Source organism: Haliotis cracherodii, unplaced genomic scaffold (genome assembly GCF_022045235.1).
Source record: "Haliotis cracherodii isolate W230 unplaced genomic scaffold, xgHalCrac1.p SCAF_12, whole genome shotgun sequence".
Lineage (NCBI taxonomy): Eukaryota > Metazoa > Mollusca > Gastropoda > Lepetellida > Haliotidae > Haliotis > Haliotis cracherodii.
In genome coordinates this window covers 19,983,367-19,997,931 of record NW_027266267.1, presented here as the reverse complement: position 1 = coordinate 19,997,931, position 14,565 = coordinate 19,983,367, and the positions used below count along the sequence as shown (strand labels likewise).

Sequence of the window (14,565 nt, the reverse complement as noted above, 5' to 3'; positions counted from 1 at the left end):
TCCTACGGTGAGGGATGATTACACATATAAGCTGTCAAGGACACTCTAGAACTGACGTTTGCATTTGCTTCACATATTATGTGGCCTACAGAAACAAATGTTTGAATGATGAATGTAGTCTGAAAATTGCCTAAAATGCTGAAACACTGAAACCCAGGTTTATGGGTCATAATCCCAACGTCAGCCCCGCCTATACAACATGGTGTCCTTTGCCTTTGTAAATGAATATGTTTAACACACACTGTCAATCAAGACAAGCCAACCCAGGGAAAGAACACCACACAGAATGAAACATTGGACAAATGGATGACTGATACGGCATGGCAGTAAGGCTGCAATTCGATAATCGCGACCAAACTGTACGAGAAACATGTGTTATGATTTGATTGCTTGTGATATTGACAACAGCCCTGACTGTTTATAATGGACAAAGCTGGACCAGTTTTAACCTGACGATGAGGTCACATCACTAAAGATGTCTCATAAGATGTTTGTATGTTTGTTGTTTATCGCCACACTCAGCAATATTCCAGTTAATTGACCGGAGTCTGTAAATGATTGAGTCTGGACCAGACAATCCAGTGATTGACATCATGAGCATCGATCCACGCGATTGGGATACGATGACATGGATCAACCAAGTCAGTCAGCCTGACCACCCGATCCCGTTAGTCACCTTTTCGGCAAGCATGGGTTGCCTCAGACCTATTTCACCCCCGATCTTTACGTGTGTACCAGGATGTCACGAGGCTGCAGATGTCATATGTCATGACATGAGGATTAGTGTATGACTGTCTACATAGGGCAATATTACAAATGGCGGGACCGTGTCGTGTTCCAGCAATTATTAAGTATCATTTCTGACCATGACCTTCACACTGCATAATGTCACATGACTATTAGACCGTAACATGTCACATGAACCTTACAATGTGGGTCACATGACCTTCAAAGTGTACAATGTCACATGACCATTGCAAAATGTCACATGACCTTCATAATATACAATGTCGTATGACCTTCACAGTGTACAGTGCCATACGACCTTCATGATGTCACGTGACACTCACTGTGCAATGTCACGTGACCATAACCCAGCAGCATGTCACATGTCCTGCAGCCCACAAACTAGGCTTTCCCAACATATAACACAGTGCTGCGTCTATGAGACAAACATTGCAAGCAATCTACACGTCAACTGGGTGTGGAATGTTTAAACAAGATTCTAACAAGGTGCACACGGGGTAATCCCCAATACAAAACTATGATCTCTATATACAAATGTGTGTTTATATATTAACTCTGAATAACATATTCAACAAAAAAACACGACCTCCCACACAGCACCGTGCACCCCAGTCTCACTCCAGGCCCGGCACTATCTGGCTTCAGTACATCAAAGGGCAACCAAACTGACATGGAATATGCTGATATGTTGAAATGAAAGTCTCCACAGTGTTTGTAGGTTGCCGGTGACCTGTTCTAACCCTGGATCCCCATGGGGACCTGTTCTAACCCTGGATCCCCATGGGGACCTGTTCTAACCCTGGATCCCCATGGGGACCTGTTCTAACCCTGGATCCCCATGGGGACCTGTTCTAACCCTGGATCCCCATGGGGCACTGTTCTAACCCTGAATCCCCATGGGGACCTGTTCTAACCCTGGATCCCCATTGGGGCACTGTTCTAACCCTGGATCCCCATGGGGACCTGTTCGACCAGAATGGGCTTCACACAAAGGAACCCATGTTGGGATAAAATCTGGCAGTGCAGATGTCTAGCCAGTACTTTAACCACACCACCCCATCACAAATAAAGGGTGGTAAGACATGGATGCACAAAATCTTGTATTAAATGGTTAAGTATTTCTTGGGTATGTCTTATAATAAAGATTTTACACATTTCGTTCCTTCTTGATGGGATGGGAGCCACTATTTCATATTGGGCAGAGGGATTTAATCTAAAACAATATATTGTCCCCAAAATTTCTTGAAAAAAATAATTACACCTCAGTGGCCCAAAAACCCAATATAGCCTACCACAAAAATTACATTGTTGCAATGTGTTTTCCTCCAAAAGAATTCAGACTCATTGTTCTATAAAGAAATATATGGTTTTGTAGCTGAAAACATTTCTTATCTCGATACAAAATCCCCTCAACCCCCATCCCCCTACCCCCCAATCCTGAAGCCATAACCACCACCCCACCCCACCCCACCCCACCCCACCCCATCCACATCCCGAAGCCATAACCAACATGATGCATGCTAGTCAGGCCCTGATCAGGCTGTGAACATCATTGAAAGGTCATCTTGATTAATAAACAGACACTAAAACTCATTCTGTCTTTGTGTTATGTTTCACCTTACTATCTCCCGATCTCCTGATTGTCTGAAGCAATTATTTGATGATGGGTGTTGCGATACTCCGTACTTATTTCACCAGTATGTGTTGGTATGACTCCTGGGCCCCACTGAACAAAGCTATCTTAGTGCTAAGGTGATCGTAACTCCTACACTTTAACATAGGCTTGCAACAGTCGTAGCGCTAAGATCGATTTGTGGACCATGTCCCAGATTGTTACAACGTAAGTATTTCACAGGTTTGATACACAACGTCCCTCTACCCGACGTAAATACAAACAGCCGGAATGCAGTGTAGTTGTGACATGGGTCTATTTTTAGTCAGTCATTAAAATGAGTGAGTGAGTGAGTGAGTGAGTGAGTTGGGTTTAACGCCGCTTTTAACAGTATTCCAGTCATATTACGGCGAGTCAGCTTAATGTGTGAGGAAAGCCCAAAGCGATGCAGGTCTCTGACGTTTACCACTTCGGTGAAACCCACGAGCACGGGTATGGTGCTGACAAACCTAGAAACATAATCGGGGCTAACCAGGATTCAAACCCACAATCATAGGTTTCTGGCGTTCCCAAGGGACGCAACTCTGCACAGCGAATCGCGGCGCCTTAGACGCAGTCATATAGGCCCAACTCATGCATGAACATTTTATGAAACCCCCAGACTGACATTGAAGGAATCTGCAGAGCATGTGGCACCACAACTAGGGCACATGATGCATGAATCACTGCAGTTCGCAGGATGTTTCTTGCTCAACGGCAATTAAAAATCTGAGCACTCATTGGTCAGATAACCTCTTCCCGAGGCAAGTGAGTTCCTGACAAAAGTCCTGTGTCCACCCTTGCCGAACTAGGCTGGTATCATGGAGTCATATTTTGGCTGGACTAACAAATCTACGCATAGTCCAATCAAAATCGCGTAACAAAATCGCCACTCTTGGTGGCAGGTGGATACAAGACCTTGATAGAAAGGCTAGTGGACGCTCTTGCCCCCAGGAAGATGTCATAGCTAGGACGAGACCCTAATCACTGTCATTACTCTTAGTGGCAGGTGGATACAAGACCTTGATAGAAAGGCTAGTGGACGCTCTTGCCCCCAGGAAGATGTCATAGCTAGGACAAGACCCTAATCATTGTCATTACTCTTAGTGGCAGGTGACGTCAACCCATATGCAGTCTTGTTAGTGATATGTTTAACACATGCACAGATTCAGAAAAAATCTAGTGGTTGCCTGCTGGAATCCAACACAAAACACATCATTGTAACAATCTGGGTCCTACAGCTGAATTTGTAACAGTGAAGTATTTTGGATTTATCGGTCTCCAAATTCATAACCAACATTTGATTACATTTGTAAATGTCTTTGTTTGTTATGTGCAACAAGAACATCATCGTGGTCGACAACCCGACAAAGAGGCAAATCCACCATGACATAATGTCACATGATATGTTTGGTGAGGAAGCCGTTATGTAATGCTTGATGGTGACCTTTATTTGTTTGACAATGTGACAATTCATGTCATTACTTGGAATGAAAAGTGTCGGATGTTCCTGGAACTTGGACCATAACAAGGACAACAATGAAGTAATTTGGACACAAACGTAAACACTTTTCGTATAAAAGCCGACTTCAGTGCCGATCAAGGTAGACCCTCCGACAATACCACCACATGGCCATGGTGTGACATATACCGTATTCAACGTAATAAGCGCCCAGGGCGCTCTCAAAATTAGAAATAGGGGCCTCTTATTAGAATATTATTTTGGTGGAAGAAACAGGGTTGAAAAATAAATTTTGTGGTTTATGCTGACAATGTTTATATACGACAGATATATTTTTCCTGATTTAATTGCCCATAATTAAGGGTGCATATAACATGGTGCGTATTATACACGAATAAATAAGTCTTGTGTACATTGATCAATCAGAAGGGGTGCTAATTGGGATTGTTCACTAGCCAATATGCTAGCAATTATCGCTGTGGGTGCTTATTAGAGCGGGGCGCTTATTACGTCGAATACGGTACCTTCATATCATTGATATATACCTTGCCAGGTGGATCCCCTTGAAGTTTAACATTAGATAATGACTCCTCCACCCCAGCTGAAGTTAAATATTTCAAAATTTGAACCCCTTGTAATATCCCCGAGCCCCTTCGCCATGTGAATTAAGTTGGAATGAAACAATTCTAGCAGAGTGCTGACTCAAAGCTTAATGTTCAGCCATGATATAACTTGGTGATCATTTCTACCTGCGTCCCAAATGTTTGTCAAATGCTTCTCTAAGAAGCGGATGATTTTGGCATACCTCCTGTGTTTGGAGAAAATCTCAATCCATTAATTTGCAAATGACAAAGAACAGATATTTGGACGCCACTGAGCAGTGTAAACTCTGCATGGGCATCTACTATAGTCATAACTTAACTGAGAGACTTCTCTCATTGTCAAATAAATATTAACAACTTTCTCTTGTATACCAGAGACATTATATCACATTCAGTAACAGTTTCACAAGCTTCAAAATCCTGGTCCCTGATTGGTCAGAGACAAAACAACAACTGACCAATCAAATGTCACAGAAACATTTGCTGCTGATCCCAAGATGGTTGCTGGTTTTGCGGAGTTGTGACCTCTACCATTGACTACTGGACAGGTAGGTTTGAGGTAAGCGCTCACACAGATGTATTGTGGGTCAGGATTTGGACTTCCTGTCGGCATTCCTCATTTCCAGTCCGTCCCTGAGTGTTTCTAAGGTCCCTTTCATCTGCAAATATAAAACATGGCATGAAATATAAATAACGGAACAAGTTCCATTCTAACTTCAGTTCGTATCTAAATAACTGTATTGAGGTAGCCAACACATCGCTCCACTTGTCAACCTCCCTACCTGTTCTATCAACTGTATGGAGGTAGCCAACACATCGCTCCACTTGTCAATCTCCCTACCTGTTCTATCAACTGTATGGAGGTAGCCAACACATCGCTCCACTTGTCAATCTCCCTACCTGTTCTATCAACTGTATTGAGGTAGCCAACACATCGCTCCACTTGTCAATCTCCCCACCTGTTCTATCAACTGTATGGAGGTAGCCAACACATCGCTCCACTTGTCAATCTCCCCACCTGTTCTATCAACTGTATGGAGGTAGCCAACACATCGCTCCACTTGTCAATCTCCCTACCTGTTCTATCAACTGTATGGAGGTAGCCAACACATCGCTCCACTTGTCAATCTCCCCACCTGTTCTATCAACTGTATGGAGGTAGCCAACACATCGCTCCACTTGTCAATCTCCCTACCTGTTCTATCAACTGTATGGAGGTAGCCAACACATCGCTCCACTTGTCAATCTCCCTACCTGTTCTATCAACTGTATGGAGGTAGCCAACACATCGCTCCACTTGCCAATCTCCCCACCTGTTCTATCAACTGTATGGAGGTAGCCAACACATCGCTCCACTTGTCAATCTCCCTACCTGTTCTATCAACTGTATGGAGGTAGCCAACACATCGCTCCACTTGTCAATCTCCCTACCTGTTCTATCAACTGTATTGAGTTAGCCAACACATCGCTCCACTTGTCAATCTCCCCACCTGTTCTATCAACTGTATTGAGTTAGCCAACACATCGCTCCACTTGTCAATCTCCCTACCTGTTCTATCAACTGTATGTAGGTAGCCAACACATCGCTCCACTTGTCAATCTCCCCACCTGTTCTATCAACTGTATTGAGTTAGCCAACACATCGCTCCACTTGTCAATCTCCCTACCTGTTCTATCAACTGTATGGAGGTAGCCAACACATCGCTCCACTTGTCAATCTCCCTACCTGTTCTATCAACTGTATGGAGGTAGCCAACACATCGCTCCACTTGCCAATCTCCCCACCTGTTCTATCAACTGTATGGAGGTAGCCAACACATCGCTCCACTTGTCAATCTCCCTACCTGTTCTATCAACTGTATTGAGGTAGCCAACACATCGCTCCACTTGTCAATCTCCCTACCTGTTCTATCAACTGTATGGAGGTAGCCAACACATCGCTCCACTTGTCAATCTCCCCACCTGTTCTATCAACTGTATTGAGGTAGCCAACACATCGCTCCACTTGTCAATCTCCCTACCTGTTCTATCAACTGTATGGAGGTAGCCAACACATCACTTCACTTGTCAATCTCCCTACCTGTTCTATCAACTGTATTGAGGTAGCCAACACATCGCTCCACTTGTCAATCTCCCTACCTGTTCTATCAACTGTATGGAGGTAGCCAACACATCGCTCCACTTGTCAATCTCCCTACCTGTTCTATCAACTGTATGGAGGTAGCCAACACATCGCTCCACTTGTCAATCTCCCTACCTGTTCTATCAACTGTATGGAGGTAGCCAACACATCGCTCCACTTGTCAACCTCCCTACCTGTTCTATCAACTGTATGGAGGTAGCCAACACATCGCTCCACTTGTCAATCTCCCTACCTGTTCTATCAACTGTATGGAGGTAGCCAACACATCGCTCCACTTGTCAATCTCCCTACCTGTTCTATCAACTGTATTGAGTTAGCCAACACATCGCTCCACTTGTCAATCTCCCTACCTGTTCTATCAACTGTATTGAGTTAGCCAACACATCGCTCCACTTGTCAATCTCCCTACCTGTTCTATCAACTGTATGTAGGTAGCCAACACATCGCTCCACTTGTCAATCTCCCCACCTGTTCTATCAACTGTATTGAGTTAGCCAACACATCGCTCCACTTGTCAATCTCCCTACCTGTTCTATCAACTGTATGGAGGTAGCCAACACATCGCTCCACTTGTCAATCTCCCCACCTGTTCTATCAACTGTATGGAGGTAGCCAACACATCGCTCCACTTGCCAATCTCCCCACCTGTTCTATCAACTGTATGGAGGTAGCCAACACATCGCTCCACTTGTCAATCTCCCTACCTGTTCTATCAACTGTATGGAGGTAGCCAACACATCGCTCCACTTGTCAATCTCCCGGTTGTACAGACTTTTCTGCTGGTTCAACAAGTTTGCCCACTGTTCCTGAGACCGGGGATATTCCCTGAAAAACAACATCAAACTTTAATATTGGAAAATGTAAAATGTCTACCCGTGAAGATCCGGGGTAGAATAGGTCTTCAGTAACCCATGTTTGCCGTAAAAGGCGGCTATGCTTGTTGTAAGGGGTGACAAACGGGATCGGGTGGTCAGGCTGGCTGATGCATGTCATCGTATCCCAACTGCGTAGATCAATGCTCATGATGTCAATCACTGGATTGTCTGGTCCAGACTCAATTATTTTCAGACTGACGTCATAAAGCTGGAATAATGCTGAGCGCGGCCTTAAACAACTAACAACTAACAATTCATGTAAAAGTCAAACATATCATGTGATCTATCCAACATGTCATCTGTTCTGTTCAATGTGTCATGTGATCTATCTAGCATGTCATGTGATATATCCCACAAATTATGTGATCTAAACAATGTCATGTGATCTATACAACATGTCATGTGATGTATCAACATGTCATGTGATGTATCAACATGTCATGTGATCTATCAACATGTCATGTGATCTATCAACATGTCATGGATGTATCAACATGTCATGTGATCTATCAACATGTCATGTGATCTATACAACATGTCATGTGATCTATACAACATGTCATGCTAACTATCCAGCATGTCATGTGATCTATCAACATGTCATGTGATCTATCAACATGTCATGTGATCTATCAACATGTCATGTAATCTATCCAACATGTCATGTGATCTAGAAAATATGCCAATTTTTAGTGATCTTTTCAATATATCCTATGCCCTGCATGACTTACGCGACATTGTCGAAGTCTTTGGCAGTGTGGTGGAGGTACCTCTGCCTGACGATGTCCTCCAAGCACCACACCTTGAAGAACAGGATGGCGTTGAGGACCACCAGTACTGCCAGTCTGGAACACCAACACAGGTAAGCCAGGGTGAGTTTAGATGGTATCCTGAGGGTGAGTTTAGAAGGTATCCTGAGGGTGAGGTTAGATGGTATCCTGAGGGTGAGTTTAGATGGTATCCTGAGGGTGAGGTTAGAAGGTAATCTGAGGGTGAGTTTAGATGGTAATCTGAGGGTGAGTTTAGAAGGTAATCTGAGGGTGAGTTTAGAAGGTTTCCTAAGGGTGAGGTTAGAAGCTATCCTGAGGATGAGGTTAGAAGGTAATCTGAGGGTGAGTTTAGATGGTAATCTGAGGGTGAGGTTAGATGGTAATCTGAGGGTGAGTTTAGAAGGTATCCTGAGGGTGAGGTTAGAAGGTATCCTGAGGGTGAGGTTAGAAGGTATTCTGAGGGTGTGTTTAGAAGGTATCCTGAGGGTGAGTTTAGATGGTAATCTGAGGGTGAGGTTAGAAGGTAATCTGAGGGTGAGTTTAGATGGTATCCTGAGGGTGAGTTTAGATGGTATCCTGAGGGTGAGGTTAGAAGGTAATCTGAGGGTGAGTTTAGATGGTAATCTGAGGGTGAGTTTAGAAGGTAATCTGAGGGTGAGTTTAGAAGGTTTCCTAAGGGTGAGGTTAGAAGCTATCCTGAGGGTGAGGTTAGAAGGTAATCTGAGGGTGAGTTTAGATGGTAATCTGAGGGTGAGGTTAGATGGTAATCTGAGGGTGAGGTTAGAAGGTATCCTGAGGGTGAGGTTAGAAGGTATTCTGAGGGTGAGGTTAGAAGGTATTCTGAGGGTGAGGTTAGAAGGTATTCTGAGGGTGAGGTAAGAATGTATCCTGAGGGTGAGTTTAGAAAGTATCCTGAGGGTGAGTTTAGAAGTTATTTCGTATGTGAGTTTAAAAGGTATCCTAAAGGAGAGTTAGAAGGTATCCTGAGGGTGAGTTTAGAAGGTATCCTGAGGGTGAGTTTAGGTTTTCTGAGGGTGAGTTTAGAAGGTATTCTGAAGGGGAGTTTAGAAGGTATTTCAAGGGAGAGGTTAGAAGGTATTCTGAGGGTGAGTTTAGAAGGTATCCTGAGGGTGAGTTTAGGTTTTCTGAGGGTGAGTTTAAAATGTATCCTGAGGGTGAGGATAGACGGTATCCTCAGGTTGAGGTTAAAAGGTATCCTGAAGGTGAGGTTAGAAGGTATTCCGAGGGTGAGGTTAGAAGGTATTCTGAGGGTGAGGATAGACGGTATCTTCAGGTTGAGGTTAGAAGGTATCTTGAAGGTGAGGTCAGAGGGAATGAGTGAGTGAGTATGCTTTTACGCCGCTTTTTGCAATATTCCAGGAGGACACCAACAATGGGCTTCACAAATTGTACCAATGTCAGGAATCGAACCAGGTCTTCGGCGTGAAAAGCAAACACTTTAACAACTAGGCTACCCAACCACCTCTGGGTGAGATTAGAAGGTATTCTCTGAGGGTGAATCAAATTTCAGGCTTTTTAGGAGTGTCTCTACATGTCATCACTCCTCAACCTAGTAAATGTCTTGCGCTAAGTTGTACCCCTGCTGACCTCGCAGTACATGATACACATGCCCATCTATTGGTTAAAACCCATGCTTGCTGTAAAACGCGACTATGCTTGTCGTAAAAGGTGACTTACAGGATCGGGTGGTCAGGCTCTCTGACTTAGTTGATGCATGTCAGCGATCTCAATTGCATGGATCGATGCTCATGATGTCAATCACTGGATTGTCTGGTCCAGACTTGATTATCTACAGACCGCCGTCATTTAGCTGGAATATTGCTGAGTGCGGCGTTAAACAACAAACAAACACAAACAAGAGTTTGCCACTAACATGGCTATATCCCCCATCCCTGTGCAGAATTTACGACATAATTCAATCTAAACAAACCCTAACCTTTTTTAACCGAGGTCGAACTAGTCATGGAAATTGTAAAAAAAAAAGAGTTTGGAACCTAAGTCCATCTTGTTGCCATGGAAACATAACAAATAAAAATTTCTAAAATTTCTAAATAGCAAAAGGCACCAATTCAGCATGTACCTGACAGACCTGCAAAGTTTGATGAAAAAATATTGAACGGTTTATGAGTTATGCTACGGAAACGAAACGTGACTGACAGATGGACGGATGAGCCCGTTTCTATAAGTTGGCGTGGGATAAAAACAGAATGTTTAGCCACAAGTCCAGTAAATATCCGTTCTCATAAGCTCAGCTGATAGTAGTCCATATAACAACACTAACATCTACTGAAAAAGAGGGAAAAAAGTCATATTCAGGCTAGAAGTCTTAGAAGATTTGGGCACAAGCTGTTGTGATTAGAGTTTTGTGACTTCTATCGCTGCGTGAGGTATTGCTGATCATCTATCATACCTCTGATCAAGAGAGATGATCTTAGTTTGCTTTCTAAACGAAATATTGTCCGACATAGACACTTCTAACCAGAATATTGTCCAAAAGAGACACTTGGAAACAAAATATTGTCCGACAGAAATTGGAAATGGAATATTGTCCTAAATAGACTCTTCTAACCAGAATAATGTCCAACATATACACTTCTGAACAGAATATTGTCCAACATAGACACTTCGAAATGGAATATTGTCTGATGTAGACACACAAACATGAACACTCAAGCAGTAGAAGCAGTGCTCATACTTACATAAAAAATATTAATCGCACAAAGGATTCCGCATTGACACTCAGCTTCATGTCCCGGTTGCCCATGTCTGAAATAAGGAGACACAGATGAAATATCACCACACACATTATCCATAGTGAGACAACTTCTGCAATAATCGTGGGACACCAACGCTGCACTCAGCAACAGTCCAGCTATATGACAGCGATCTATAAATAATCAAGTCTGGACCAGACAACTCAGTGATTGACATCATGAGCATCGATCAACGCAGTTGGGATACGATGACATGCATCAGCGAGCCTGACCACCCGATCCTGTTTCTCACCTCTTATGACAAGCATAGCCGCCTGTTACGGCAAGCATGGGTTGCTGAAGACCTATAGTAGGCTGTGTGACTTAGTTTAGTGATGATCTGTATATCGGGTAGCCTCGTGGTTAAAGCGTTCACTCGTCACGCGGAAGACCCGGGTTCGATTCCTGACATGGGTACAATGTGTGAAGCCCATTTCTGGAGTCCTCCGCCTTGATATTACTGGAATACTGCTAAAAGCGGCGTAAAACCATACTCACTTACTCACCAATATCAGAATTATGTTCGGTTCCAAAACTCATGATCACTATTTCCATAAAATAAAAGAAAAGGAAAATGGTCCTTTCTGAAGACTCAAACTGTAATCACGGCACCACTTACGTTTCACTGGGGAGGGAGGGGCTGACATCTGTCTCTCTGGCTGCCGTAACGGCATCACAACTTCTGAAGTGTTCCCAACGATTTTCCTGCGTCTACGCAGTTTCTTCTTGGCTGGTTTTTGACTGTTGCTGATTGTCTCCTGTCTCTCGGCCTCCCGCCGCAGGTGAGCCGCTGAAACACAGCCTCCAGTGTCAGTACACCTGGCAATAGCTTATCTCGGAGTGTTTGTTGTTTTACGCTAGTTAGCAATATTCCATATTCCAGTTACAGTAGAACATGGTTATAACGAACTACAAGGGACAGGAGAAATCAGTTCGTTATGTACGTTTTCGCTTGGAAATGTCCGCCATCTTGGCTAAAACAAACCACAATACACATAAACGTTTATACACGTTTCCTCCCGCATCTACCGGTGATTCAGTTAAAAAGTACCAAATGATTCAACTTCATAAAATTTTAATGCAATGGTCAGAAGAAATTATATCTGAAATTATTATTTTATCAGAATAATATATTCCAATATCACCGAAGTTAATGTAAACATTATGGAATGAAATTTGTTTGTTTTCAGACTAGATTAGTCCAATTACATGGATGGATAAGATTACATAATGCAAGTTTAACAAGGCTGAATCGTCACCGCTGATTGTGTTGATTCTCTGTGATTGTGTTTATTCGCATCTGATTGCGTACAGCCAATTGTCAGTGACACTTGACACTGAGTGAGATTTCTCAGTTCGCTTTACACATCACTAATTAGTGATAGATGGGCTTGTCGGTGATGAGATATCAGTTCGGTATATCCGTTAGTTCGCTGCAGAGAGTTTGTTATGTACGTAAATTTTATATGATAATATATAGGCGATAAATCTGGGATTTTTTAACAGTTCGTTGTATCCGTTTGTTCCCTCTATCTGTGTTCGTTCGCTCGTCATGTCAAAGACCCGGGTTTGATTCCCGACATGGGTACAATGTGTGAAGCCCATTTCTGGTGTCCCCCGCTGTGATATTGCTGTAATATTGCTAAAAGCGGCGTAAAACCATACTCACTCACTCACTTATGGCACGAACACTAAGTGGCTTCCTTGGAACATGGTCCCCCTTTAACAACACGTTAACATTTCTTTCTCTCACTTGAAATTTCAGCTGATGATGAGACGGTTACATATCAAAGTATCCACAGATCCTGAAACTTCAGTATGTTCTGTTACAACTGCACTGATACATCAAGCTCCTCACAGTGATGTCCTGTTCGCGGAGCTCTCTATACTATCGCTGCCACTAGTGAAAGCTCCTCACTATGATATGTGGCTACAACCATGCTTGGAGTTGAACTTGCAGCCAACTGACCATTTACAAATAAGTGTTGACTGCCGTGACACCGAACAATCTTACCCCTGCCAAATTATTTTCTTTCTTTGTCAATTTTCAAATCCCCATACTGGTATACCATTCTGTGAAAAAGCCACAGTTGACATTTAACTGTTAAATTTAACTTCGATGACCCAGGTTGTATTCTAAGCACCATGTCACAAATGTCAGTGAAAACAAACATATTTACAGTTTAACTAAGCTGTATAAAATGTCAAAGAGATTGTCAGTGTCTGGGTCATATCATGAGTAAAGGGGTGTGTGGCAGTTTAAATATATTCCATGTCTGACAACTGAGTATCTGACAAATGGGAGGTAAGGTGAGGTGAAATTGGGTTTAACGTCGCGTCCAAGATTATTGCACTTATATAGCGACGTGCATGTACGTGTGTGTTTGTGTGGCTGCTTGTACTAGTCCGGGCTGATGCTGAGATACCATGCCACAGTTTAACATGAATACCCCACTCAGACACAGTATACCGACTCCGAGCTGACCAGTCCTTGTTTTAGCCCCTTAATGCCGAGCGCCAAACAGGGTAACAACAAGTACCATCTCTTAACGTCTTTTGGTATGACGCAGCCTGGGATCGAACCCCGGACCTTCCGCTCTCCGGGCAGTCACTCTACCACTAGACCGCGGTCTGACAAATGGGAGGACTCCTTGATACATCAGATGCCTGGTGTCTGATGTCCGCCTGTCCCCCTGTACACTCTCCTACCCAGAGTTCCATGCGGCCGGCAGCCAGCCAGCATAGTACCTCTGCCACAGGCCAGCGCCATGTGACGATTAGTCACATCTTTCACAGTCCATTCAAGATATTACATACTGCTTTTCATCCACACATTTTCATAAACAAATGTCACAGAATAGTTACGATTCATTAAGAAAGTATCCAAATACGTGAACATCTACTTGTTTTCGTGTAGTTATCGTTTGTTTACATTGGTTGTACGGCTCCACATGCTGTCACCAAAGCCCAATGGAGAGTAAGAGATACGGTCACTTTGATGTATAAATATATATTGTCATGCAACTCACTGTCGCAGTTGTAGTAGCATATCTATCTAATTATGCAAAACAATATGCAAAGCGCTCAAATACTTGCATTAGTCCGTTCTATACAGATTTCTGAAAAAGCGTGTTTGTTAACAAACAAGAGAAAAGTCCGGTCACATGATATGCAAATTAGCCTGTGGCAGTGGTGTTATGCTGAGTCAGCACTGCGCCAGGGCGTGGTCTCTGTACTCACATAGTGCACGGAAGTAGTCTGTCAGTCCCCCGACAGCGCTCCGCTCGATCATACCTGCAACACACAAGTCACATGTCAACTGCTGTAAGTCCCAACTCAGGTTTTTTGTTGGTTGGCTGATTGTTTAACGCCGCACTCAGCAATATTCCAGCTATATGACGGCGGTCTGTAAATAATCAAGTCTGGACCAGACAATCCAGTGATTGATATCATGAGCATCGATCCACGCAATTGGGATGGATGACATGAATCAACCAAGTCAGCGAGCCTGACCACCCGATCCCGTTAGTCGCGTTTTACG

At 43.4% G+C, this 14,565-nt stretch overlaps 1 protein-coding gene across 1 annotated transcript in view; it reads right to left on the bottom strand.

Annotated features, from left to right (window-relative positions):
- Positions 1-2,233: 2,233 nt before the first annotated feature.
- LOC139458237 (protein Aster-B-like) overlaps positions 2,234-14,565 on the bottom strand; it is a 91,302-nt gene continuing 78,970 nt past the window's right edge. Inside the window, exons 12-17 of the mRNA XM_071239604.1 lie at positions 14,265-14,318; positions 11,644-11,814; positions 10,971-11,037; positions 8,212-8,325; positions 7,310-7,430; positions 2,234-5,121 (exon numbers count right to left, since the gene is read on the bottom strand). Of these exons, the coding sequence (XP_071095705.1) occupies positions 5,050-5,121; positions 7,310-7,430; positions 8,212-8,325; positions 10,971-11,037; positions 11,644-11,814; positions 14,265-14,318 (599 nt within the window). The 3' untranslated portion in view covers positions 2,234-5,049. The remainder of the gene's footprint in view (positions 5,122-7,309; positions 7,431-8,211; positions 8,326-10,970; positions 11,038-11,643; positions 11,815-14,264; positions 14,319-14,565) is intronic.